Genomic DNA, 26594 nt, shown 5'->3' on the forward strand with positions numbered 1-26594 from the left:
GATCACCCTCATCCTCATGTGCTCCGAGGAATAAAATCCTAGCTTGCCCAAAATCTCCCTAAAACTCCGGCCTCCGAGTCCTGGCAACATTCTCATCTAGAATCTTTGCACATCTTTCTTACAGCAGGTAATCAAATCAGCATGCAGTACTCCAAGCCTCGGCTCATCTATGTTTTCAACAACTGTAAATTAACATCCCGATTCCTACATTCAATACCTTGACTGATAAAGTCCAGCATGTCAAATGCCTTCTGTGGCACCCTGTTTGCTCGTGACGCCACATCAAGGGGATAATGTACACTTGTACTCCTCTTTCCCTCTGTTCTACGACACCATACTATGAAACTACTAGCCAGGTTTGGCTTCCCAAAATGCAACCTTTCGCACTTATTTAAACTGAACACCATTTGCCATTTCACGGCCCACTTGCTCTGCTGATCAAGATCCCGCTGTAATTCCTCACAACCTTCGTCAGTGTCAGCCAGCCATTGCTCCTATTTTCTTTGCTTTCTGTTTGCGAATCTGAGAGGTTTGGCTCAAAGTGCATTATCATTCATGTATTTTGTTTTGGAAATGTCACACCGCAACTATTACATTCAAATGTCACAAGTGTCAAAGGCATTTTGGAAAACAGGAGATCAATGTCTGGGAGACTGCACTCAGCCCAGCTTCCACCATCGCCGCGACAAATTCCAGTTAATTCTCTTGACCTGAGAATGTATTTCATGCTGCTCCCTGATGCATGTAGTCAAGCAACCCAGAATCAGGTCTTCAACCCTATTTGAATGAATGAATAAGTTTAAGTAAGTAAGTTTATTGGCCTAGTATTCACATACAAGGAATTTGCCTTGGTGCTCTGCCCACAAGTAACAACATGACATACAGTGACACTTACGAATGACTCAGAAAACACTAAACATTAATAATGATAAAACATTAATGATAAAACACCATTGATCAAGCATGTGAACCAACAAAATACCAGATCAAAGGGAGGCTACAGATTTTTGGCTGTTGAGTAGAGCAACTACTCGTGGATAAAAGCTGTTTTTATGTCTGGCTGTGGCAGCTTTGACAGTCCGGAGTCGCCTTCCAGAGGGAAGTGATTCAAAGAGTTTGTGGCCAGGGTGAGCGGGGTCAGAGATGATATTGGCCAAGTGTTCACATACAAGGAATTTGCCTTGGTGTCCATGCCGTCTAAGCTAGTCCCATTTGCCTGCGTTCGATCCACAACGCTTTGCATGGTGGCGCAGCGGTAGAGTTGCCACCACACAGCGCCAGAGACCTGGGTTCAATCCTGACCACGGGTGCTGTCTGTACGGAGTTTGTACATTCTCTCTGTGACCACATTAGTTTTTTCCGGGAGCTCCTGTTTCATCCCACACTCCAAAGACGTACAAATTTGTAGGTTAATTGGCTTGGTAAAATTGAAAATTATCCCTAGTGTGTGTGGGATAGTATTGGCGTGTTGGCATCACTGGTCAGCATGGATGCGGTGGGCCAAAGGGCCTATTTCCACTCTGTATCTCTAAACTAAACACTTTAAACCTAGAATAAGTGGATTAACATATGATGAACATTTGACGCCACTGAGCCTGTACTCACTGTAGATTAAAAGGATGAGGGGGAACCTCATTGAAACTTACCCAATCGTGAAAGGCCTGGATAGAGAGTGGATATGGAGAGGATGTTCCCAGTAGTGGGAGAGTCTTAGCCTCAGAATAAAAGGACGTATCTTTAAAAAAGAGATGAGAAGGAATTTATTTAGTCAGAGGGAGGTGAATCTCTGGAATTCATTGCCACAGACAGCTGTGAAGGCTGACAATGGATATTTTTAAGGCGGAGATTGACAGATTCTTGATTAGTAATGCCCCTGTCCCACTTAAGAAACCTGAACGGAAACCTCTGGAGACTTTGCGTCCCACCCGAGGTTTCCGTGCGGTTCCCGGAGGTTTTTGTCAGTCTCCCTACCTGCTTCCACTACCTGCAACCTCCGGAAACCACCTGCAACCTCCGGGAACCGCACGGAAACCTTGGGTGGGGCGCAAAGTCTCCAGAGGTTTCCGTTCAGGTTTCCTAAGTGGGACAGGGGCATTAGGGTATCAGGGGTTATGTGGAGTCCACTGAGGCAATGCAGCTGATCCCATGCCTTGACCTCTCCCGCCAGACCTGCTATTTTTTTCCTTGTCTACCTTCCTTCTGACTTACAATTGACTTTGCTACCATGATTCCCGCTGCCAGTGCACTGCAGACTCCAACTACTCAGTACGTTAAAAGGAGCTCACCCTCCATTGTTCAATTATCCTCTCCATTGAAGGTGGTGTGAAGAAGGGTCCCAACCCAAAACATCATCTATCCATGTTCTTCAGAGATGCTGACTGACCCGCTGACTTATTCCAGCACTTTGTGTCTTTTTTGGTAAACCAGCATCTGCAGTCTGAAGAAGGGTCCCAACCCGAAACGTCACCCATCCCTTTTCTCCATGAGAGGAATAGATCATGTAGATGCACAGAGTCTTTTACCCAGAGTAGGAGAATCGAGGACCAGAAGACATAGGCTCATGGTGGAGCTGGCCGACTTTGGAATGCGAAGCGCTGTGGTGGTGCGCGGCTGCGACCCGATTTCGGAGCTCGGAGGCTTCGACTGCAGGCCTGTGAACGGTAACATCGGGAGCTCGCGGGTCCCTGGTGGGAGACCGCCTTTCGGAGCTCCCGCAACGGCAAACTTCGCCCGCCCAAATCGAGGGGTCTAAATCGACCTGGAGCGGGGCCTCACATCACCTGGCGCGGCTTAAACGGCCACGGGACTTACCGTCGCCCGCCGGGGGGGGGAGGGGCTTTAACATCTAGGAGCCTCGATCGGCTCGATGCAGCAGTTTGGCTGCTTGACTGTGGGAGAGGAATGGGCACAGAGAACAGGGAGGAGATAAGACTTTGCCTTCCATCACAGTGAGGAGGTGTTTGGAGATTCACTGTGATGGATGTTTTGTGTGGAATTATGTTAATTGTGTGTTTTGGTTTTTTTGTTTGATGATGACTGCAGAAACGCAATTTCGTTTGAACTTATGTTCAAATGACAATAAACGACTCTGATTCTGAAGGGGAAAAGATTTAATAGGTATCCGAGGGGTAACTTTTTCCACACAGAGGGTGGTGGGTGTATGGAACAAGCTGCCAGAGGAGGTCGTTGAGGCTGGGTCTATCCCATTGTTTAAGAAACAGTCGTTTTAAATTATTTTATTAGAAGCAATTGTACAAGAATAAAGCAATCAGCATGACAGTTATACAATTTTCATACAGCTTCATTTTTAACATTTTATAAATTGATACATAAATCAAGAAGAGTAAATTGATACATAAATCGAGAAAAAGAGAAAAAAGGAAAGAATGAAGAAAAAGATACAAAAAGATAGAGAAGAAAAGGCCCCTGAACTGCCAAAGAAGTGCGAGTAATGTCCCACTGTCCTTCCCCTGTCCTCCCCCCCCCCCCCCCGCTCACCCATCCCAAGCAGCGGTTTTAAATTTGTGTTCAACCATCCTGTTGTGTTTAAGAAACAGTTGGACAGGTACATGGATAGGACGTGTTTGGAGGGTTATGGACCAAGCGCAGGCAAGTGGGACGAGGGTAGCTGGGACATTGTTGACCGGTGTAGGTGAGTTGGGCCGAAGGGCCTGTTTCCACACTGAGGGAGAGGAGGATGATGATGATGTCGGGGAAAGCTGCCTGAGTCACCTTCTCCGAGAGAGACGAGCAAAGTGGGTTGGCAGCTCGTGTGTCAAGGGTGACAGACCAGGCACCAGCGGGCTGCAGCCTGGCAGGAGGCAGAAGGGAAAGGGCTGGGGCTTCCTGCAGCAGTGGAATACAGTAAGAGTGGGTCACCTGCATAGCACTTCTGTAAAGCCTCAGAGGACAGCCACACTTGGGATTGCTGGACCCTGAGGCTTTGTAAAGCCAAGACACAAAATGCTGGAGTAACTCAGCGGGTCAGGCAGCATCCCTGGAGAACATGGATTGGTGACGTTTCAGGTTGGAAACAAAACCAGGGATGCTGCCTGACCTGCTAAGTTTAGTTTAGTTTAGAAATACAGCGTGGACTGCTTACACTAGCACTATCCTACACACTAGGGACAATTTACAGAAGCCAATTAAGCTACAAATCTGCACGTCTTTGGAATGCCTTTGGAAACTGGAGTGCCCGGACAGTCACATGGAGAACGTGCAAACTCTACAAACAGCAGGCGTAGTCAGGATGGAACCCGGGTCTCTGACGCTGTAAGGCAGCAATTCTATCGCTGCGCCGCCCTAAGTTACTCCAGCATTTTGTGTCTTTCCTCCATCAGGGGCAACCTGGCCAAATGCAGGAGATGACTAGGATAGAGTAGTGCATCGTGATGCAGTCGCTGCCTCAAAAAGGCTGGCAGTATCATCAAAGACCCACACCATCCTGGCCACACACCCATCTCCCTGCTACCTTCAGGTAGAAGGTACAGGAGCCTGAAGACTGCAACAACCAGGTTCAGGAATAGCTACTTCCCCACAGCCATCAGGCTATTAAACCTGGCTCGGACAAAACTCTGATTATTAATAACCCATTATCTGTTATTTGCACTTTATCAGTTTATTTATTCATGTGTGTATATATTTATATTATGGTATATGGACACACTGATCTGGTTTGTAGTCAATGCTTACTATGTTCTGTGTGCTGAAGCAAAGCAAGAATTTCATTGTCCTATCAGGGACACATGACAATAAACTCTCTTGAATCCTGAACTTGAGTCCGTCACAGGAGGTCGTGTGAAGCCAAGAGGCTGTGGTCCCTCTGGAGACACGGACACCTTTGTGCCTCAGTCTCACCATCATTCAGCTGCAGGTCTCGTATCTGCCGTAAGGGGACCACTGCAAGCTCATCAGGAGCAAACGAGATCCCACAGAGCATGTTTGCTCGTCACGAGGATGAATCATAACTTTAATGAAGGAGGGCTTGACGATGAGAGGCATGGGAAAATGTTGCCATTATTAGAATGTCGCAGCAATAGAACTTGTTCGTCACTAAAATTAAGACCATCTGTCTCTCCACCTCTGCCAATTCTTTCCTTTCCCATAGTTCTCAAAGCCAAATGGCAGCCAATGTGAAGTTTGTCCTGACCTTTCCCTGAACTCTGGTTTTGGCCCTTGGTGCAGCAAGAAGCCTATCCCGTGTGACCTCATCAAAGACGTTCAACCTCAAACAGCAGTCGGTGGATCTGGGCCAGGGAGGTCTCGCGGGAGTAACTCACTCTATGAGGAGGGCCGCAGGGGCAGCCATTGTGCAGCTCAATGCTTGGACTGGACTGATGTACTGGGACGTTGCCTCCCTTAGGAAGACTGCGCTGGGACTATGCTGGAAGGAAAAGCGATGTTGAAGAACAGCCCACTGTCAGTCTTGCACCAGCAGAAGACTTATCTCTTGTTTTTTGTTCAGAATGTTGATACTTAGAGAAAGGGGTAGCATAAGGAAAGGTCCTTCTGCAGTTGTACAGGGCCCTAGTGAGACCACACCTGGAGTATTGTGTGCAGTTTTGGTCCCCTAATTTGAGGAAGGACATTCTTGCTATTGAGGGAATGCAGCGAAGGTTTACAAGGTTAATTCCCGGGATGACGGGACTGTCATATGTTGAGAGAATGGAGCAGCTGGGCTTGTATACTTTGGAGTTTAGAAGGATGAGGGGGAATCATATTGAAACATATAAGATTATTAAGGGTTTGGACATGGTAGAGGCAGGAAACATGTTCCCGATGTTGGGGGAGTCCAGAACCAGGGGCCACAGTTTAAGAATAAGGGGTAAGCCATTTAGAACGGAGACGAGGAAACACTTTTTCTCACAGAGAGTGGTGAGTCTGTGGAATTCTCTGCCTCAGAGGGGGGCGGAGGCAGGTTCTCTGGATGCTTTCAAGAGAGAGCTAGATAGGGCTCTTAAAGATAGTGGAGTCAGAGGATATAGGGAGAAGGCAGGAACGGAGTACTGATTGGGGATGATCAGCCATGACCATATTGAATTGCGGTGCTGGCTCGAAATGCCGAATGACCTACTCCTGCACCTATTGCCTATTGTCAGAACTTACGGATGAAATTTAGTTGTGGCTCAGTAAGTGAATCGAGCTTTCAGAATGACAAGGGGAATAGACAGGGTGAATGCACAGAGCCTTTTACCCAGAGTAAGGGAATCGAGAACCAGAGGACATAGATTTAAGGTGAGAGGGCAAGATGTAAAATGAACCTGAAGGGCAACTTTGTCCCACTCAGAGGGTGGTGGGTATATGGAACAAGCTGCCAGAGGAGGTAGTCGAGGCAGGTACTATAACAGCATTTACAAGGCATTTGGACGATACATGGATAGAAAAAGTTTCAAGGGATATGGGCAAGTTCGAATAGCTTAGACGGGGCAATCTTGTTCAGATGGGACAAAGGGGTTGTTTCTGTGATGCCTGACTCTATGATTCCTATTGATGTCTGTGGTGTGCCACGCAGTACATTTGTTGGTACTGTGGATATGAAAGAGAACGGGAGACAGAAAGCGGTGAGCTCTCTTCTCTGTAGACACAAGAGACTGCAGACACTGGACTCTTGGACGATACACAAAGCACTGGAGGAACTCAGAGGGTCAGGCAGCATTTGTGGGCGGAAATGGACAGACAATATTTCGGTCCAGGACTCCTTCGGGCCGATGGATAAGAGCACGAAAGCGGGAAAAGACATGGGGAGGGAGAGGAGCAAAAACAGGCAAGTGATAGGTGGATATAGGTGAGGCGTGGTGAGCGTCAGATAGGTGAAGATAGTGGCAAAGGCTGGGACTGGTGGTGAAATGGAGACAAAATGGTACCAGATAAGGAAGGAGGAACAGAGAACTTAGAACAGTACAGCACAGGAACAGGCCCTTCGGCCCACAATGTCTGTGCTGCACATCATGCCAAGTTAGTCTAATCTCAACTGCCCACACATGATCCATGTCCCTCCATTTCCTGCATATCCATATGCTTATCTAAAAGCCTCAGAATGACAAGGGGCTTGAAGGGCCGAATGGCCTACATTCCTGCACCTAATGTCTATTGAATTGATAGGGTGAATATATGTTCTCTGGATACTCAAGTGATTGTAACCACTGGAATATTGAACAATACACAAAGTGCTGGAGGAACTCAGAAGGTCAGGCAGCATGATTGTATAGAAACATAGAAAATAGGTGCAGGAGTAGGCCATTCGGCCCTTCGTGCCTGTACCGCCATTCGATATGATCATGGCTGATCATCAGTATCCCATCCCTGCCTTCTCTCCATACCCCCTGATCCCTTTAGCCACAAGGGCCACATCTAACGCCCTTAAATATAGCCAATGAACTGGCCTCAACTACCTTCTGCGGCAGAGAATTCCACAGATTCACCACTCTCTGTGTAAAACATGATTTTCTCATCTCGGTCCTAAAAGACTTCCCTCTTATCCTTAAACTGTGACCCCTAGTTCTGGACTTCCCCAACATCGGGAATAATCTTCCTGCATCTAGCCTATCCAACCCCTTAAGAATTTTGTAAGTTTCTATAAGATCCCCCCTCAATCTTCTAAATTCTAGCGTGTACAAGCCGAGTCTATCCAGTCTTTCTTCATATGAAAGTCCTGCCATCCCAGGAATCAGTCTGGTGAACCTTCTCTGTACTCCCTCTATGGCAAGAATGTCTTTCCTCAGATTAGGGGACCAAAACTGTACGCAATACTCCAGGTGTGGTCTCACCAAGGCCCTGTACAACTGCGTAACTACCATGACCGCAGGAGGCTGGTCTCTACATCACCATTGGAATCACTGCTCTTTTTGCACACATTAAAGACCCGCGCTTTGAGTATGGCAGGCTTCATTTGGAAATGTTTAAATGCAGAGAGATTTAAAGTGCATTCACTGCGCACACTGGGAAGATGATGGGTACTATTCTTGAACAAGCGGTGGCATTTAGACTCAGGCCTCCGGAGGTGTTGTACTTAATCACCTTGCTGGGTTTTTTTCTTGAATTGAAATTGGCCAGCATCCATAGTGGGAGAACTGATTTCTCTGGGATCAATAACATAGGTTATCAGTTAACAGACAACTGAAGCATCCCTATCACCAACTAGAGAGCTGTCCTGTTATCTTCAATCAGACTTTCTTTATCTTGCGCTAAACGTTATTTCCTTTATCTGTACACCGTGGACGGCATGATTGTAATCATGTACAAACACCCTTGCAATAACAGACCTCTATGTAGAGGATTTTATGAGTGTGAGAGTGGGCTTCATGAAGGCGGGGTGAATATTGGGCCAGTCCCTGTCGCACTGCGTGTGGGGCCGGGACGTGAATCCCCCAGGTTTAACACCCCATCCTCCACCGACACAACGTTTTTCTCTCCCAGCCTTGGGTTAAACTAGTTCTTATTTAGCCCCTTCACTCGGTTATAATAGACAATCGCCAGTAACGGATAAGGGACACCAGTCCCCCTCCCCCCCTTCCCTTTTGTCCGTTATAGCGAGGGTTTACTGTGCAGTCTTTACTCCGACTGGATAGCAGGCAACAAAAAAGCTTTTCACTGTACCTTGATACTAGTGACAATAACACAGTAAACTAAACAACAAAACTAGGTCATAGAACAGCAGAACAGCAACATAACTGTCACACCACAGTTCCCCATGTGTTTTAGCAGACCTTGAGTTCAAAGACCAACTGGTGAAATAGCATAAAAGCAGCAAATGAAATGAAAAAGAGAAATTGGAAGTGATTTATTTTGAAAGGAAAATTATTAAAGGCCATGTAAGTGGTGTGACGTCTTTTTAAGATGGATGCAGGTCCTTGGCTTTCTCAAAAGATGAGTGGAGTTCAAAACAAAAGGATATTCTTCTGATTACTTAAAATCTTTGGTTAAATCTCTGCTGAAAGACGGTATGCATTTCTGGCCATCATGCCTTGGGATGGGAGTCTTAGCAAGAGTGTCGCAGAGATTTACTTTTGCAGTGTGGGAAAACACGAGATGTTTGGAGTTGCAGAAGAAGCTGGAAGTCGTTACAGCAGCATTAAAGAGGATTGAGGGGAGATTTATTGGAGATGTTCAGAATTAGGACAGCTTTTGATAAGGAAGGAAAAATGGCTTTCACTGGCGCACAAGAGGGTAATGAGAGAGTAAGCTTTGAATTAACGTACTTTAAAAAAAATGAGTAGAGTGAATTAGGAATCAGTGAGGTTCCGATGATCTGAAATACACCTGCCAATAATAATAGTAAGCCTAATAATACTGTCCACTAGAAAAGACAAAACCTTGGGACTGTGCGGGTTGTGGGCTAATAGATTTCCTACTCCCCTGATGGTCACTCATAAGTTTATAGGAGCAGAATGATGCCATTTGGCCCATCAAGTCTACACCGCCATTCAATCATGGCTGATCCATCTTTCCCTCTCAACCCCAGTCTCCTGCCTTCTCCCCATAACCCCAGACACCCGTACTAATCAAGAATCTGTCAATCGCCTTAAAAATATCCATTGACTTGGCCTCCTTAGCCTTTTGTGGTAATTAATTCCACAGATTCCCCACCCTCTGTCTCCTGTGAGCACTTTGCAACATCTGACTATGTTAAAGGCGTCACCTCGATGCAAATTCATGTTGTAGCTCGTAGCATGGGATTGAGAGCTGGGATATATACAGTGAGACTGGGAGCTGTGTTTCAGGACAGGAGCAAGCCTCATGTTTGTGTCACCATTCAAGTTGCCATTGTCTACTATGTATCTGGGGTACAGGCTGACGACTGACTTGTAGCATACCTCAGATCCCTCCCTTTGCCCACATACCTTTTGGTGAACAAAATTCTACCCCTCAGGTTTAAAGCCAAGTATTGCCAGAAGAGAGCATACCCAGCACGTTCAAGACTGCTAACTTTATTCCTTAAGTCTCTGTTCTAAATTTTAAATGATGCCTTCTTCACCACCATCGGTGAATCCTTCTCTTCCTCCACATTCTGCCATTTACTATCGCTTTCCCTAGCCACAATTTTGTCCACTTCACCAGGCTACTAACATCTTCCTGCAGCCATTTGCCAATATTATTTACTTCCACCACAAAACATTTCATTGGATACTTTGATTATTTTCTCTATCTTTCCATGACATATTAACAATTTTTGTACTTGGAATAGCCTAGGTTAGTTCAATCTCTGTTTCTTTCACCACCATTGAGAAAGAACTCTGATCAATGTCCTTTTGAGTCTAAAGTGCATATTGCTTCCTTTGTTTGAGGGATGTTCCCACCGAACTCACCCCCTCAATCTCCAGCCATGGAAGGATCCTAGATCATGGTCCTCCCCCACAGAGCCTTGACGTTGGCTGCACCAAGCTTCTGAGCGTCCCTCAACACGTACCCCTGCAGTTTGGAATGGGGAGTTAGCAGAGGCCTGACCCATGAGCCTGATTACAGGGTGTATCAGAGAGCATCTCCTGCCCTCCAAACCAGTCTCCACATTCGATCTGGACATCTAACTGCAATGGTGCGGATAGAAGATTTGAGCAGTAGTGAGAGGTGGGTTTTAGACTGGTGTATCGTGGTGCTGCCCAGTGGCCAGGATCACTGCTTTGCTGAATGCACACAAAGGCCCAGACTTGGGGTATGGGGCATATTTTACAAAACTCAGAGATCTGAGAGGAGATATAGAGAGACTGTTGGAAATGACGATAGATAATGCTGAGACACATGATATTTGGTGAGAGGAAGCCATGTAAATTGTAGGGCACACAATTGTGATGAGAGTACGAGAGACTGATATGGGTTTATGTGTAGAGTTCACGGAAAGTGGCAGGGCATGTTGAGAAATAGTGAACCAAAAAAAACACATGCATGATCTTGAGCTTTATAAACAGAAGCATAAAGACACAATTAATTTTTATAAAGGAACATAATGTCCTGGATGGAGTAACTCAGAAGGTCAGGCGGCATACATGGGTAGGTGACGTTTCGGGTCGAGACCTTATTTAAGACAGAATGTTCACGACCCGAAACGTCACCTATCCATGATCTCCAGAGATGCTGCCTGACCCACTGAGTTACTCCAGCATTTTGTGTTCTTTTGTGTATTAACCAGCCCAGCATCTGCAGTTATTTGGTTCTAACGTTTATAAAGTACTAGTTCAGCCACAATGGGGAGCAGAGTGTCCAGATCTGGTGTCATACTTTGAGAAAGATGTGAAGGCTTTGGAAAGAGTACTTTTACTGAACTGATTCTAGGGACCAAGGGCTTCATTGTTGAAGATAGACAGGAGAAGCTGGTGTTTTTTCTGACTGGGTGCAATGGATCAGAGAATGGTACAAAGGGATCTGATGGTTGGTATTTAGAAAGGACAAATAGAGAGGAACTGTTCCTGTTGACTGAGGGTTTACAAGGCTGGAAGTAGATTGAAGATGACTGGCAAAAGAACACCCAATTGGATCCTGACTCAAAACTAATAATACTAGGAATATCAGAACAAAGCTTAACATTTACAACAAGCCAAATAAACTTTCTCGACTATAGTATAATAACTGGGAAAAAAATTATTATTACAATTTTGGAAAGGTCCTATAACCCCTACAATTAAAATGTGGATTATGGAAATGTCGGAGACCTTACATTTGGAAAGGACTAGACTTGTCTTAATGGACAAACAAGAACTTTTTGTCAGAACATGGTCTCCATTTATTGACTATTTGAAGGGGTAGATCGGTTCAGCACGGGAACCTGACTGAAGCTCGAACTCAGGATTAGATGAAAAGTTATACTTTATAATTAACGAACCCATCTCCAATGTTATATTATTAGTAAATCATTCCATTCTTCTTTATCATGTTTTTTTTTTCTTTCTTATTCTCTATCTATTGAAAAACAAACTAGAAGCAGAGTCAATATATAACTGATAATATTAGCAATGTATGACTGACTGATATACATGAAATGTTTTTATAATGATATGTACTTGCTTCTAATAAAAATATTAAAAAATAAATAAAAATAGAGCAAAAGAACCAAAAGAGGGAGGAGGAGCAGATAATAATCAAGGCCAGACACTTTGCTAGGGTGGTAGTGGAGGAAGATTCAACTTTGGCATTCAAAAAAAGAGAATTAGCATCTGGAAGGAAAGAGCTAGGAGGTAAAAGCAAAGGGGTGGACCTAACCTTTGCATGCAGCCACAAACAATTAGCTGGAGGAATTCAGCGTGTCGAGCACATCTGCAGGTGTATGGGGAGGAGAGGAATTGATGACATTTTCAGGTTAAAATCCTTGAAGCCTTCGTAGGACATTGATACAGGCTCGATAGACAGAACGGCCTGCTCTCACTTTGCAACCAATCTGCAATGCAATCCCTTCTGCTCCTCTACTCCTATCACGTACTCACACAGCGTTCAGTCCAAGTAGAGGGTACCACAGATAATAATAATAATAATAAATTTTATTTATGGGCGCCTTTCAAGAGTCTCAAGGACACCTTACAAAAATTGAGCATGTAGAGGAAAAACATGTAAGGGGAATGAAATAAATAGTAGAGACATGACTAGTACACAAAGTAAAGACAGAATTCAATACAAAACACAGTATGAGGCAATTAATGCACAGATGAAAAGGGACGGGGACGTGGGGCTAAGGATAGGCAGAGGTGAAGAGATGGGTCTTGAGGCGGAACTGGAAGATGGTGAGGGACACGGAATTGCGGATCAGTTGGGGGAGGGAGTTCCAGAGCCTGGGAGTTGCCCTGGAGAAGGCTCTGTCCCCAAAACTGCGGAGGTTGGACTTGTGGATGGAGAGGAGACCGGCTGATGTGGATCTGAGGGACCGTGAGGGTTGGTAGGGGGAGAGGAGGTCAGTGAGATATGGGGGGGCCAGATGGTGGAGGGCTTTGTAGGTGAGGACCAGGATTTTGTAGGTGATCCGGTGGGAGATGGGAAGCCAGTGAAGTTTTTTGAGGACTGGAGTGATGTGATGCCAGGATTTGGTGTGGGTGATGAGTCGGGCGGCTGCGTTCTGGACCAGTTGGAGTCGGTTGATGTAGGTGGAGCTGATGCCAAGGAGAAGTGAGTTGCAATAGTCCAGTCGGGAGGAGATGAAGGCATGGATGAGTCTTTCAGCAGCAGGCGGTGTGAGAGAGGGTCTGAGTTTGGCGATGTTGCGGAGATGAAAGAAGGAGGTTTTAATGACATGGCGGATGTGAGGCTCAAGGGAGAGGGTGGAATCAAAGATCACGCCAAGGTTGCGGGCCTGGGGAGATGGGGAGACAGTGGTGCCGCCGATGGTGAGAGTGGGGTTATTGATTTTGCTGAGTGTGGCTTTGGAGCCTATGAGGAGGAATTCTGTCTTATCGCTGTTGAGTTTGAGGAAATTATGTTGCATCCAGGTTTTTATAGCTGACAAACAGGAGTTGATATGGGAGAGGGGGGGGTTGTGGGGGGATTTGGTGCCAAGGTAAATCTGGGTGTCATCAGCGTAACAGTGGAAGTCCAGATTGAAGTGGCGGAGTATCTGACCAAGGGGGAGGATGTAGATGATGAAGAGGAGGGGGCCGAGTACGGAGCCTTGGGGAACGCCTTGAGTGACTGTGGCTGTAGCAGAGGTGTGGTTGTGGAGAGAGATGAAGTGGGATCTGTTGGAAAGGTAGGAACGGAGCCAGCTGAGTGCAGAGCCTTCAATGCCGAGGTCTTTGAGTCTGGTGAGCAGGATGTTATGGTTCACTGTATCGAAGGCTGCGCTCAGGTCGAGGAGGATGAGGATGTTGAGGGAACCAGTGTCAGCAGAGGTGAGGAGGTCGTTGAGGACTTTGAGGAGAGCAGTTTCTGTGCTATGGAGGGGGCGAAAGCCAGATTGGAGGGGTTCAAGTAGGTTATACGCAAGGAGGTGGGAATTAAGTTGCGACGCAACGATACGCTCCAGCGTTTTTGAAAGAAAGGGGAGGTTTGAGATTGGGCCTCTGCCCTTCCGACATCCACCTAATGGAGCAGGGAGGAGGTCAGTGTTGGAAACCGAGGCTCTCCATGACCCATGGTCCAGTGTCTGTCCATAGGGGCAGCACAGTGGCGCAGCGAGTACAGCTGTTGCCCCACAGCGCCGGAGACCCGGGTTCGATCTTGACCTCGGCTGCTGACTGTGGCGTTTGCATGTTGTGCCTGTGACTGTGTAGGTTTCCTTGGGGTGCTCTGGTTTCCTTCCACATTCCAAAGAGTGCGGGTGTTAAGGTTAATTGGCCGCTGTAAATTGCCCCCAGTGGGTGGGGAGGGTAGAATCTGAGGAAAGTTGATGACAATATGGGGAGAATAAAATATAGAATTAGTGTAAGGTACACAAAATTGCTGGAGGAACTCAGCGGGTGCAGCAGCATCTATGGAGCGAAGGAAATAGGCGACGTTTCGGGCCGAAACCCTTCTTCAGACTTCAGAATTAGTGTAGATGGGTGGTTGGTGATCAGCACAGACCCGCTGGGCTGAAGGGCTTATTTCTGTGTTCGCCTTGTCTGATCAAGGGTCTTGATCCAAAATGTCGCCTATTCCTTTTCTCCAGAGATGCTGCCTGATCGGCTGAGTTACTCCAGCATTTTGTGCTTATCTTCAGTGTAAACCAGCATCTGCAGTTTCTTCCTACACATTATTTATGTGTTGTATGATTCTAACAAACTACTGGAGCAACCACATACGCAGCTGACAATGGTTAATTATTGGGCTGGATGCTGCATCTGGAAGAAAACTGGGGAAAGAGGGGTTCAGAAACCAGGACCCAAAAGTGTATCTGACACACCCTTAAAGGGAGCCGACAAGCTTGTTGCCTGAGCTTTCAGTAACAGTTGTCTAACTGGAATCTTCTGTTGCCTAGGTGGGGTGATGATGAAGCCTTTCCATTCAACTCCTGCCATGCTCAATGTCCCAGCCAAGAACTCCTACAGGATGGTGGTCCTGGGGGCCTCCAAAGTGGGGAAGTCATGTATCGTGTCGCGGTTCCTCAACAGCAGGTACGAGGAGCACTACACTCCCACCATCGAAGACTTCCACCGCAAGGTTTACAACATCCGCGGTGACATCTATCAGCTCGACATCCTCGACACATCCGGCAACCACCCCTTCCCTGCCATGAGGAGGCTTTCCATTCTGACAGGTGGGTGTTTACAAGGAGAAGGAGGATAAAACAAACAGGGAGATGGGAGGAAAGGAAAGGAAAGATAGAGAGAAAGCATCAGGGGAAAAAGCGAAAAATGAAATGGGAGAGAGGGATAAATAATAATACGGAGAAAATAGGAAAATATGAAATGAATGGACAGAAATACCGTGTTTAGAGAAAGTATGGGGTGGAAAGGGGCACGGTGGGGAGATGGAGTGAGACTAGCAGCAAGGAGGGAGAGTGCAGTAGACTGAAAATGGAGGGGGGTAAAGAGGGATGGATAGAGGTCGCATGAGTGAAGTAATGAGTACGCGCATAAATTGGCTTCCGGTGGTAGGAGAATATTTCGATCTATCTGGTGGGATAGATCAGAAGACGTTACAGGTGGCTTTCTGGCTTTGCCTAGATATAGGGGGGTTGCACGTAAGGTCACTGGGTCATACGGCTTGACGCACGGAGCCGCTCAATCCATCTGGAGGACATCCGTCACTTCCGGTATATGTTATTAATACAAGAAACGCGTACTTTCCTACCTGTTAAAAACCACCAAAATGTTGAGTTTTTGCACTGAAAAAAATTGTGGGAGTCGGGGTAAGTGTGAGAGACATGTACCCAACTTTAGAATTCCAAAAGTGAAGCGAAATGAAGGTAAAGAGAAGCGAGAGCTGAAGGGACAACAGCAGCTAAAGTTCTTGGTAAACATTGGCTGTGCAAGATATCGGAATTGAAAATATTGGGAATTATCGCGTTTGCTCACTGCATTTCATCAACAGTAAGGCATTATTTGTGTTTTTTCTTGATTCCTTTGGTATCTAAAAAGTCTCAGAAGTGATAAATCTGTCTGTAAATTTTGCTTCAGAGGCGTTTTCTTTTTGTATGTAAAAACCCACTCAGGAACCATGGGCGATTAAAAAAAATTACAGCCAGATTTATCACTTCTGAAACTTTTTAGATGCCAAAGGAATCAAGAAAAAACACAAATAATGCCTTAGTTGATGAAATGCAGTGAGCAAACGGCCAATGTTCGCCAAGCACTCTGGCTGTTGTTGTCCCTTCAGCTCTCGCTTCTATCTACCGTCATTTCTCCTCACTTTTGGAATTCTGAAGTAGGATAAATGTCTCTCACGCTTATCCCGATTTCCATCATTATTTACAGCGCAAAAATTGACAATTTCAGCGGGATTTAACGGGCCCGCTACGCTGGAATCAATGGTAAGTGCCTACCTGCAGTTCATCGCGTGTAATCCATTTGGAGTAGCGTAGCAACAGTACGGGTCATGGGTCGTGACCCGACTGCCGTGAAACCTCCCTATATACTCACGGACCAAGGCAAGTGCACCAATCCAGCTGGATCGTAGTGGGCAGACATGGGCTGTGATCAACTATGAATAATGGTCAGTAGGCAGGTCAGGAGAGATGTTATCCCAGACACGCGGGGAGGGATGCGTTACTCGGAGTAGACTCTTGGTCCGTGTTGTGAGCAATCACGCAGAGGAACGACGCCATCTTATAAAGCAAGAATCAACCGGTAAATTAAAATACCCTTGGATAGACACAAAATGTGTAGTAACTCAGTGAGTCAGGCAGCATCTCTGGGTATTACTCCAGCATTTTGTGTCCATCGGTGTAAACCAGCATCTCTACAGTGCTGAGCCTGGGAGGACTCAGCGAGTCAGGCAACATTTGTGAAGGGAATGTTGAGACGACGTTTCGGGTCGGGAACTTTCTTCAGACGCTTTCTATACAATATCAAAATAATAAACTCGTTGAAACTCACCAGAGGAGGCGGTCATCGAGCCGCCCGCCACACCCAGGCCTCGCCCTTCCCGCCTGCTGGAGGCAGCCATCTTGAATCGCGTTGGCCCGGGCAACGCGGGCGCAGAGCCATTACCGCTCGTCCAATGGGATCCAGCGGCAGTGACAGGTGGATGCTGGGGCCCTGACTCCCTGAGGCAGAAGCGGCCCGAGCGGGATGGCGGTCTCCGGGACCCGCATAACCAGCTCCGTCTACCTGCCGCTCTCCGGTCACCGCACGTCGTGTGATGTGTCGTTGGGAAGAAGTAAAGTGTGGCTAATAACTTTATTAACCGATTTAACACAGAAAATACGTAATTTAAGCGCTAAACATTATAAACAGGCGTTAAAATATTAAGCATCCATAGAATCCCCGACCACGGGTGAACATTGGGGGACAGATTAGAGGAAGAGACTGACTTTGGTGCCTTCCCTCACAGTGGGAAACTTTTGATTCTGCTGTGTGGGGATGTTTTATGTTGAATTCTATCAACTCTATGTTGTGTTCTCTATTTTCATTGTATGGCTGTTTGATGATTACATTTCACTGTGCCAACTGGCACATGTGACAAATAAATGTATCTTGTATCTTGTAAGTTCGAGGTAGGTGAGCACCAGGTGAAGGTTCGTCCAGATTCAGTTTTGCGCCACTGACCATCCAAAAGGTTTTGAGAAATGCAGGCAAGATCCAAGCTTCACCAAGACTCTTCAGTGAACGCTGTGTTCATTCATTCAAGGAGCTTTGCGTTAGAGTAGAGTGAAATCGCGTTATGCACAAGGGTGGAGGATTGAACTGCCCACCGCATGCATTTAAGTCAGCTCCTGATCATGGCCACATGCAGCTTTGCCCACTTCAGAAACAGGGGGATGGGGGATCGATGACAAGGTTATTCAGGGCCTCCCGTGCAGCAATCCTCAAATATAAAGGCCGGAGTAATGCACTGTTGAGCAGGCTGCCTGGGAGCACCGCCTTTAAACATCATCAAGCATGGCATCAATGCTGCTCACTCATCTTCAGTGTTACTGGACAGGGTTTATTTTAGAAAGGATGCTGTCATGCATCCTCATCTCCCAAGAAGGAAAACGTGCACCTGGATTGAGGTCTCCAAAGACACCCCCCCCCCTTAGTGATAACCTTTGGAGGATAGCCTCCCAACTTGCCTTCCAGGGACCTGGTGTACCTTCCACCAAACATCACTTGCCTTATCTAGGCAATGGACTAGGCCATGATGTCTAATTTCGACGTTTACTACCTTCAACACACCTCCCATCAACCGGTGAAAACAATAGATGAATAAGCTTGATGTGGGAATTCTGGAGTTCGTACAACATCAGGAAGGTCATCAATGATAACAGTACGTCCAAGGCGGTCCTCACCTGTGAGAGTTGGAACTACAGCGTGTCCACATGGAGGACGTTGACACTGCAACTGTAGAGACTCGGGTTGAAGGAAACCCGACCGCAGCGGTTTTGATGGACGCCACCACAGAGGCCGAGGAGGGAACGGAGGGATTTTCTGAGAGTGGCCTTGATCAGGAGCTCAGCGACTTGGTGAAGGGAGTTGTGCTCGACAGTATCTCCTGCAAAGAAATGCTCCGTGTGCAGAAGATGTGGGCAAGACAGTGGGCAACCCTGTAAAGGTCAGGGTCTGGCCCAACCGCTCAGCTGTAGCCTCTTCCACAGCATCTCCTTCTCCCACTGCTGCTCTGAAGTGTTTGTGAATTCATATTTCTCAGGTAGTATTGCATATTGTTTTAAGTCTCACTAAACCAAGTGGGTCCCGTTCCCTCAACGCGTGGTCCCGGGGGGGGGGGGGGGGCGGCCTGCGGCGTCACACACACACTAACCACCCCCACACACACACTAACTACCCCCCGCATATACACACACACTAACCACCCCCCTTGATATTATATTAGTATTATTAATTGGCTCCTTTTACCCCATTCCCGCCCCATCCACTGACGCATAGCCCCCAACTCGCAGGCATATCTAGAGAGGGATGGGGGGGGGGTAGAGAGTGAGGGCAGAGAGAGAGAGGGATCAGAGACACAGAGAGAGAGGGGCAGGCACAGAGAGAGAGGGGCAGAGACAGAGAGGGGGGCAGAGACAGAGAGAGGAGCAGAGATAGCGGGGCAGGGACAGAGAGAGAGCGGGAAGGGGGGGAGGGTGTAGAGGGAGAAGGGGAGTAGAGGGGGTAAAGGCGAGGGGATGGAGTTCATTCTTTCAGATGTATTACCGTTCTTTTATATATTAACAAATTCCTCATTTATCATTCTTGAGATACTGGCAGTGTTAATTTCCTATCCATCTCCATATGTGTAATGTCCCCTTTAGAGCTGATTCAGTTAGCACTCGCAAGGCCAGGAGCACATCATGAGTGCTAAGTGAGATACTTTGACTTAAATTAGTGTTTTTTTTAAAAGGAATGCAGGAGGTGAAGAATAAAAAGAGCAATTAGTGAAGGAAAGAGAAATGAAAGACTTAAATTAGAAAGTCATGGAATTATACAGCACAGAAAGGCACCATTCAACCCAGTGTGTGGGCTCTTTGAAAGAGTAATAGAGCTTATCTGTACATTCCCGCTCTTGGTTGTAATTATATGAATCCACCATCTCCCTTCTACTGCATCAATCTGAAGAAGGTCCCAACCCAAAACATTGTCTGTCAATTTCCCTCCACTGAGTTCTCCCGACAGTTTGTTTCACAGTCCCAGCATCTGCAGCCTCTGGTGCCTTCTATCTGCGTGACTATTTACTACAAGTTTCATCTGAACTGCAACTATATGATGGTGCAAATTCAGCTGAAATGTAAGATGAACCCAAAACCAGATCATCAGGGAGCGAGCTTGCAGTTTAACCCAATCCATTTGGTCCGCAGAAGGGTTTTGGCCCGAAGCGTTGCCTATTTCCTTCGCTCCATAGATGCTGCCTCACCCACTGAGTTTCTCCAGCATTTTTGTCTACTCCCAATCGATTCTTCCTTTTTAATTGTGCATCCATAAAACCACTTGATGGACCACCACTCTGTGGGGCATTTGTCAAGTGCCTTCCAACATCACACTCAGCATATTGCCATGACCAATCTTCTCTGTTGTGAATTAATTTAGGTGCTGGTGTTCAACCCGCCTGGGTCCTCATCTCCACCCTTTGGGAGTGAGTGCAGGGTGGAGATTAATGGACAGCATGAAGTAACTGAAAATCAGAGTTCACCCTTTTGACAAAAACAGGTCGAGCGATCCGTGAGCGCTGTGGGAGTGGAATCATGTTGATGGTCCAGGTTATTGAAGGAGTTCATGTCCTTACAGAGATGGGGGCCAGCCACACTGGCAAATCCCAGTGTCTGTGATGCCACCTAGTCCTCACTGAAATCATAGTAGACAAACCCAAAACTAAGCGAACACGGTGTCTGAGCCAGTTTCTCGCTGCAGCAGTGCGGGAGCCCGTGTAAACGTCTGCGCTGACATCAGGGAGTGATCCGCTGAGCAGAGAGTGGAGCCACTGTGACCTTCACTGTCAAAGAGCACGGACAACGACCTCTTCATGCAGAACATCATCGCATGTCGCTGCATTCCTATTCTTGGAAAAACGGAGCCTGGGAATGCATTTTCCCCAGAGATGCTGTGGTAGGATATGGCTTCAATGGAAATTCTGTGGAAATGAGCTCTTCACTCCCCATCTCTGGTCTTCATACACTCCACAGATGATGGAGAACTGCCAGTGATGTCGTCACTGAGGTCCCCTGTGCCATGAATATCTCCACAGTAAAGCACTTTCTGTGGACCTTGGACAAGCTGTGGAGCTGAATGTGAACAGAGCATCCCTTCATATCGTCATGTCAACTGCGAGTAGTGCAATGTGCAGCTGTATAAGTGAGAGAGTTTGTTCAACAGAGATCGTACACATACATCCCATCAACTCTTTTTTGTTTTGGTAAGAGATGAGTGAAGTCACAACAAATGGATGAAGCTTCCCTGCGTCTCCATCAGCCTAATGGACAATCATCACCTTTCTGCCCTTCACCTTAATGCTTCCTGGCCATTGACGTTCCTGGTATCACTTCACAAGGGAAATCCAGACTGAAGGCATACTATATCTATCTACTGTGAGCTGCTGTGGATATCCACACTTTTCTCAGAGAGCTTAGTTTCTGCTCATCAGATGTATTCCTTGCTCCCTCTCTAAATCAGTGCATAAAACCCATCTCCCCAAGGCCTCATTAATGCCCTCTTGCATGGGCACTGCGTCTCACCCTTGCCTGAGCTGCCTCTTGTATCCTGCATCTTGCCCTACAATGCCCGTTGTAGTTTTCTAGTGGTTTAGTTTAGTTTATTGTCACGTGTACCGAGGTACAGTGGAAAGCTTTTGTTGCGTGCTGACCAGTCAGCGGAAAGTGCAGTGCAGCGTTAATTGCCAGGATGGCGGGACTGTCATATGTTGATAGTATGGAGTGGCTGGGCTTGTATACTCCGAAATTTAGAAGGGTGAGAGGGGATTTTATTGAAACATATAAGATTATTAAAGGTTTGGACACGCTAGAGGCAGGAAACATGTTCCCGATGTTGGGGGAGTCCAGAACCAGGGGCCGCAGTTTAAGAAAAAGGGGTAAGCCATTTAGAACGGAGATGAGGACATACTTTTTCACCCAGAGAGTTGTGAGTCTGTGGAATTCTCTGCCTCAGAGGGCGGTGGAAACCGGTTCTCTGGATGCTTTCAAGAGAGAGTTAGAGTTTTTAAAAATAGCGGAGTCAGGGGATATGGGGAGAAGGCAGGAATTGGGGTACTGATTGTGGATGATCAGCCATGATCACATTGAATGGCTGTGCTGGCTCAAAGGGCCGAATGGCCTACTCCTGCACCTAATGTCTATTGACCATACATGATTACAAACCATCCACAGTGTATAGATACATGATAAAGGGAATAATGTTTAATGCAAGATAAAGTCCAGTAAAGTCCGATTCAAGGTAGTCTGAGGGTCTCCAATGAGGTAGATAGTAGCTCGGAACCGCTCTCCAGTTGTTGATTGGATGGTTCAGTTGCCTGATAACAGCTGGGAAGAAACTGTCCCTGAATCTGGAGGTGTGCGTTTTCACACTCCCGTACCTCTTGCCTGATGAGAGAGGGGAGAGGAGGGAGTGAACGAAGTGAGACTGGTCCTCGAGTATGCTGTTTACCCTGCAGTCACCTATCTCAGCTTACCCGGAGCTCCTTTTTAAATCATGGACAATAGTTTTTCCTAACTGACTACTTCTACAGAAACGCACCAGTCTTTTGTTTAGAATCCAGTCCAAAAGTTTAGTTTAGTTTAGAGATAGAGCGCGGAAACAGGCCCTTTCGGCCCACCAGGTCCGCGCCGACCAGCGATCCCCGGACATTAACACTATCCTATACCCACTAGGGACAATTTTTACATTTACCAAGCCAATTAACCTATAAACCTGCACGTCTTTGGAGTGTGGGAGGAAACCGAAGAACTCTGAGAAAACCCACGCAGGTCACGGGGAGAACGTACAAACTCCGTACAGACAGCACCCGTAGTCGGGATCGAACCCGGGTCTCCAGTGCTGCATTTGCTGTAAGGCAGCAACTCTCCCGCTGCGTCACCGTGACCACACTATTATGTTGTAATAACGATCCAACAAACCTTGCTCTTGGAAAGCCGTCTTTACCCATGGAACTGTGAAAATGAGCCAGAAGATTATTCCCATGCACAGATAAAAAAACACACACATTTCCCACATTGTTCTCATATTTCTTTATAACATAGAAGGCCGTTCAGCCTACTGAGTCTGTTCTCATCACAGAGCCATCCTCTAATCTAATCTCTCTCACATGTCTAAGAAAGAACTGCAATTGCTGGAAAAATCGAAGGTAGACAAAAATACTGGAGAAACTCAGCGGGTGAGGCAGCATCTAAGGAGCGATGGAATAGGTGACGTTTCGGGTCGAGACCCTTCTTCAGAATGATGTGGAGGTGGGGGGGGGGGGGGGGAGAGAAGAAAGGAAGAGGCGGAGACTGAGCTGTGGGAGAGCCAGGAAGGGAAGGCGAAGGAGGGAGAAAGCAAGGACTACCTGAAATTGGAGAAGTCATTGTTCATACCGCTGGGGTGTAAACTGCCCAAGCAAAATATAAGGTGCTGCTCCTCCAATTTGTGGTGGGACTCACTCTGGCAATGGAGGAGGCCCAGGGCAGAAAAGGTTAACAATAAAGAACACAGGACAGCGCAGGAACAGGCCCTTCCGCTAATCTCTTCTGCCTGCACGTGATCCAACTTCCTCCATTCCCTACATATATACATGCACCTATCTAAAAGCCTCTTAAACATCACTATCATATTTGCCTCAATCGCCACCCCCGACAGCGGGACTTACAGCTATGCCCTCTAGTCTTCCATATTTCCTTCCTGGGGAAAAAGTTTTGACTGTCTACCCTATCTATACCATTTGTAATTTTATCGACTATTCTTTCAGCCACCGACTTTCCAGACTAAACAATCCAAGTTTGTTCAACCTCCTCATAGATATAATCCTCTAATACAGGCAGCATCTTGGTAAATCTATTCTGCACTCTCTCCTTGTTACTTTGTGCTCCTCTGCTGTTTCTTCTTACACTAGTAACCATGGGCGGAAATCCTGGTGCTTTCAGAGGTGGGGGACAATCCCCCCCATGTTTTGTAATCCGGACATTATCAGACGCTTTCTAAGGGCTGAATCGGCCCATTCGCGGGGCCTTTCAGCACCCGGCACGACTTAAAATCAAGCTGCATCGAGGCGAAGCCCCCGCCGGCCCATGAAAAGCCCTGGCGAACGGGCCGATTCAAGCCCCACGATTCGGGGCGGACTAAGCTGCTGTTGCTGGAGTTCGGAGTCGGTCAACAACCAGGTCAGATCCCGATGTTACCGTCCACAAGGCCCACAGCCTAAGCCTCACGTGTGTGCGCATGCGCGCGCGGCCACCAAGAAATTGTGTCCCCCCCCGTTTTGATAGCGATTTCCGTGCCTCCTGCTACACTGCTTTGAATGTTCACGATGTGTACTCTGTATTCGAGAAACTAAACAGAGATTAGATGTTTGTTATACTGAACACCTGCATCAGGAGTGACCCTGAGCTTCTTGCTTAATGTCATTCTTCCCCTCACGTCCACTCTCACTCTGACTCAGCAGTCTGAAGAAGTCCCGAACCTAAACGTCACCTCTCCACGTCCTCCGCTGCCTGACTTACTGAGTTCTTCCAACATTTTATATTCTACATAAGATGCGAGCACCTGCAAATCCTGCAAATTTGAAAAATGTCCATGAGAGCCCCGAGTACCCACAAGCGGCTATTACCATAATTCTCTGAGTTCGAATCAGGGGAAACTCTTGAATTCGCTCGTACAGTGGGACAGCCCCATTACACTAATGGCAGGTACTCTGGAAGACTCGCTAACTGCAGGTAAGCACGGGAAGACTCGTGAAGATTTTTCAACATGATGAAAAATGTCCACGAGAGCCCCGAGTGCCGACGAGTGGCCATTACCGTAAATCTCCGAGTTCGAATCAAGGTAAACGCGGGAGAGCTCTTGGAATAAACTCGTACCGTGGGATAGGGGTTTAAGGGTGCCGGGAGTTAATGGGAGAAGGTAGGAGAATGCGGTTAAGAGGGATAGATAGATTAGCCTTGTTCAAGAAGGAACTGCAGATGATGGAAAATCGAAGGTAGACAAAAGTGCTGGAGAAATCAAAAGTGCAGCAGCATCTATGGAGCGAAGGAAATAGGCAACGTTTCTGGCCGAAACCCTTCTACAGATAGATCAGCCTTGATTGAATGACGGAGTAGACTTGATGGACTGAATGGCCTAATTCTGCTTCTATGACTTATGAACCCTGTCGAGGTCTCTTGAGCTCCTGGTGGCAGCTCCCATTCATTCAGTGACAATACACCTCAGAGTGTTGCTTCTGTGGTGAAACGGTGGGCTGGAGAGGGAGCACATCTGGGCTCCGTGCTGAGAGCTCGATAACCCACAGCATGTCCTTGCTGAACTTGCAAAGGACGTACAAACTCTCTGGCCTTTGGAACATTATGTATCTATTCCTGACCTCCACTCTCCCACATCTCAGTTCAGGGTAACCATGCCGTGATCCCATTAGGCCATTTGCACTTGCAGCTGGCCAGGCCCTCTGTTACTCAACAGACATCAGACACAGATACAACTCCACAGATGCCTGGCACTTCTTCAAGCTTTGGTCACTGCACCTTAGAATTAGTTCTAACTTTATTGCTTTTACTTTAAGGCTTAAGAGATTTAGACTTTAGAGAAACAGCACGGAAACAGGCCCTTCAGCCCACCGAGTCCACACCAGCCAGCGATCACCACATACACTAACACTAACCTACACACTAGGCAAAAATTACAGTTTTTACCAAGCCAATTAACCTACAAACCTGTACGTCTTTGGAGTGTGGGAGGAGTCTAGAGTACCCAGAGAAAACCCACGCGGTCACAGTGAGAACGTACAAACTCCGTACAGACATAACTGTAGTCAGGATTGAACCTGGGTCTCTGGCATTGATCCTGGCAGCGCTGGAGACCCAGATTCAATCCTGACTACGGGTGCAGTCTGTACGGAGTTTGCACATTCTCCCCTTGACCCGCGAGGGTTTTCTCCGAGATCTTTGGTTTCCTCCCACACTCCAAAGGCATACAGGTATGCAGATAAATTGGCTTGGTAAATGTAAAAACTGTCCCAAGGATAGTGTTAATATGCAGGGATCGCTTGTCGGCTCGGTCCCGGTGGGCTGAAAGGCCTGTTTCCGCGCTGTATCTCTAAAACTAAAACACTATGCAAGTGAAGTTGGAATGGGAAAGATGTGAAGCCAAGCGATGATGTGGGAGAGATTTACGGGGTGGGGAGGGGAGAGGAGTGAACCAGGAGCTGGGCAGCGGGACATGGGGCCCACCTTCTCTCCATACCCTTACAGCAGGTTGTGAGTTCAATCCTGTTCAGTTTAGAAGCTGTGATTTTACCCCTTGGAGCAGAGCAGCTCGGGAGAGGGTAGGATAGTGACGGACAACATTATGGAAACCCAAAGTCTAAAACAAAAACAAAATATACTGGATCATTCATTGGGCCATGAATATGATTCAATCAGTTCTGACAAAGGGACCTCAACCTGAAATGTTAACTCGGTGTAGAAAAAAAGAGCTGCAGAAGGTGGTTTACACCAAAGATTGACACACAGTGCTGGAGTAACTCAGCGGGTCAGGCAGCATCTCTGGAGAGGAGGATGGGTGACAAGAGTCAGGACCCTTCTTCAGTCCTGACCCAAAATGTTCCCCAACCATCCTCTACCTCCAGAGATGCCTCCTGACTCACTGAGTTACTCCAGCACTTTTTGTCTATCTATTTATGTTAACTCGGTATCTCCTCCACAGCTGCTGCCTGACCTACCCTGTGTTTCCAGCATTTTCTGTTCTCATTGTACAAGATCTTGGTGTTCAGACAGGGTCATGGGGGAAGCCTGTTCCCAACAGTGGCCATTCCCAGACCAGGGGACTTGGGTTTAAATGCTTTGGCACCAGGACAAGGTGAAGAAGTGGTTAGGCTGTTAGAGTGGTGCTGATACAGAACAGGATGGGAGGAAGAGTGTCCGAAGCAGGATGTGC

General features: G+C 47.0%; 1 protein-coding gene across 2 annotated transcripts in view; it reads left to right on the forward strand.

Moving 5' to 3' along the window:
- rasd2 (RASD family member 2) overlaps positions 1–26594 on the forward strand; it is a 48619-nt gene that overhangs the window by 11899 nt on the left and 10126 nt on the right. For both annotated transcript variants that reach the window (XM_033013276.1, XM_033013275.1), the window contains exon 2: positions 14870–15148. In XM_033013276.1, the coding sequence (XP_032869167.1) occupies positions 14878–15148 (271 nt within the window). In that variant the 5' untranslated portion in view covers positions 14870–14877. The remainder of the gene's footprint in view (positions 1–14869; positions 15149–26594) is intronic.

Source organism: Amblyraja radiata, chromosome 38, assembly GCF_010909765.2.
Source record: "Amblyraja radiata isolate CabotCenter1 chromosome 38, sAmbRad1.1.pri, whole genome shotgun sequence".
NCBI lineage: Eukaryota > Metazoa > Chordata > Chondrichthyes > Rajiformes > Rajidae > Amblyraja > Amblyraja radiata.